Source organism: Apis dorsata, unplaced genomic scaffold (assembly GCF_000469605.1).
Source record: "Apis dorsata unplaced genomic scaffold, Apis dorsata 1.3 scaffold_920, whole genome shotgun sequence".
Classification (NCBI taxonomy): Eukaryota; Metazoa; Arthropoda; class Insecta; order Hymenoptera; family Apidae; genus Apis; species Apis dorsata.
The window spans coordinates 12,372-14,018 of NW_006264031.1; the positions used below are offsets into that span (position 1 = coordinate 12,372).

Here is a 1,647-nt window from a genome sequence, read left to right on the forward strand (position 1 = left end):
TTGTTTATTTTATGCAAAATAATTATTTTATAAGCAAGTATGATTTTTTATTTTTAATCTAATATCATTTGTTTAATATATTAATATATTTTATTTTTCTAATTAATTTATTACATTATATTTTTTTTTAAATCATAGTGTAAAAATAATAATTAATAACAGTAATATATATATTATATATAAATTAATATGAATTATATAATCAAATTAATGATTTGAAGAATTATTATTAATAAATATATTAGAATTAAATAATTGTTATTATTCTTATATTTTTATTTTAATATTTAATTTTTAATTTGCCGCTTTTAAAAACCAATCAATAGGGAATAAAATAGTTCTAGTAGCAAACGTACTATTACTGAACGCAACTTGCATTATTGTTTGGATTACCATTCGATTTATTTATTCTCTGACATTTGATATGGCGAACAATATGGCTTATCATTGTTAAAATTTTACTAAGCAAGCTTTCCATTAAAAGATTCTAATGTTTCAGTGATACAATGATTTATTTTGAAATAATATTATCATCTTGTTCTTTCACTATTAGTATGCGTACCTGATACTTATGATATTCCATATAGGTGAAGGTGAGCGTACATGTATATAAACGTGATACGTATGTGCACGTTGAATCATTATTTCTCATAACCTTTTTATGAGTACGAAATATAGCAGATGCAATTAGACAATCTTAAAAGATGTGGTTAAATCCATACATCTTATAGCCGACAAGCGGCGAAGATAGTAAACGCATACTATATCTAATGGAGTGGACCGTATTCTTGTGATTTTTGGCTTGAAGTAGATTTTATCGTATCTTCGCTTTGCGGAAAATATTATTCACAGTCTAGTTAAGTGTGTAATCTCTACAGCGTATCATATCATGGCCTCGTCAAATAGAAGAATTCAAATCGGTTCTGCTTGGTTTCAAACAAAGATTAACCTAAGACCACAGCGCCGAGGTATTCATCACGTTACCGAGGAAATCTTAAGAAGAATTCCCGAACTCTGCGAATTTTCAGTTGGACTTTGTCATATACAAAGTAAGTTTTTTTTTTCAATAAAAATATTCTTATATTCTTATATTCTAGCATAGTACAAAACAAAACTAATTAATTTTTTTTATAATAATAATATTATATAAAAAAAAATATGTAAAAAATACAGAAAGAATAGATACAATATTATTTTTATTTATTCAATATTATTATTAATATTACTGATAATCTTAAATATAATATAAATAATTAATATAAAATATATTGATAATAAAAAATAAAGGAAATGATATGTTGTTATTTAATAAAATAAAAAAAATGAATTTAATTAATTTTATTATAGTTAATTATTATTTATATTATAATTAATTATTTATATATTTATATATATATATAATTAATTAGTTATTATATTTTATTATATTTATTTATGTAAAGTTTATTACATTTTATTAACAATTTTATGAATGTATTAAGAATGTAAATCTCATTACATTTCATATAGAATATATTAAATATATTAAATGCAAACATATGAATTATAAATATATGTACAATTATATAAATATTAATATTAGTCAAAAATTGTTGTCTTAAGTATAAGTATATAAGTATTAAGTATAAGTATATAAGTATAAGTATA

General features: G+C 20.7%; 2 protein-coding genes across 3 annotated transcripts in view; one reads left to right on the forward strand and one right to left on the reverse strand.

Moving 5' to 3' along the window:
* Window positions 1-685, reverse strand: part of LOC102673920 (prostaglandin E synthase 2) — a 9,504-nt gene extending 8,819 nt beyond the window's left edge. Inside the window, exon 1 of the mRNA XM_006623610.2 lies at window positions 563-685. Within this exon, the coding sequence (XP_006623673.1) occupies window positions 563-652 (90 nt within the window). The 5' untranslated portion in view covers window positions 653-685. The remainder of the gene's footprint in view (window positions 1-562) is intronic.
* LOC102673665 (UPF0047 protein YjbQ) overlaps window positions 356-1,647 on the forward strand; it is a 3,369-nt gene continuing 2,077 nt past the window's right edge. Inside the window, exons 1-2 of one of the 2 annotated variants that reach the window (XM_006623607.2) lie at window positions 356-593; window positions 879-1,049. In XM_006623607.2, coding sequence (XP_006623670.1) covers window positions 572-593; window positions 879-1,049 — 193 coding nt within the window. In that variant the 5' untranslated portion in view covers window positions 356-571. Of the gene's footprint in view, window positions 594-665; window positions 808-878; window positions 1,050-1,647 lie in introns of those variants that run through there. The other variant, XM_031514178.1, reaches the window with a different exon arrangement.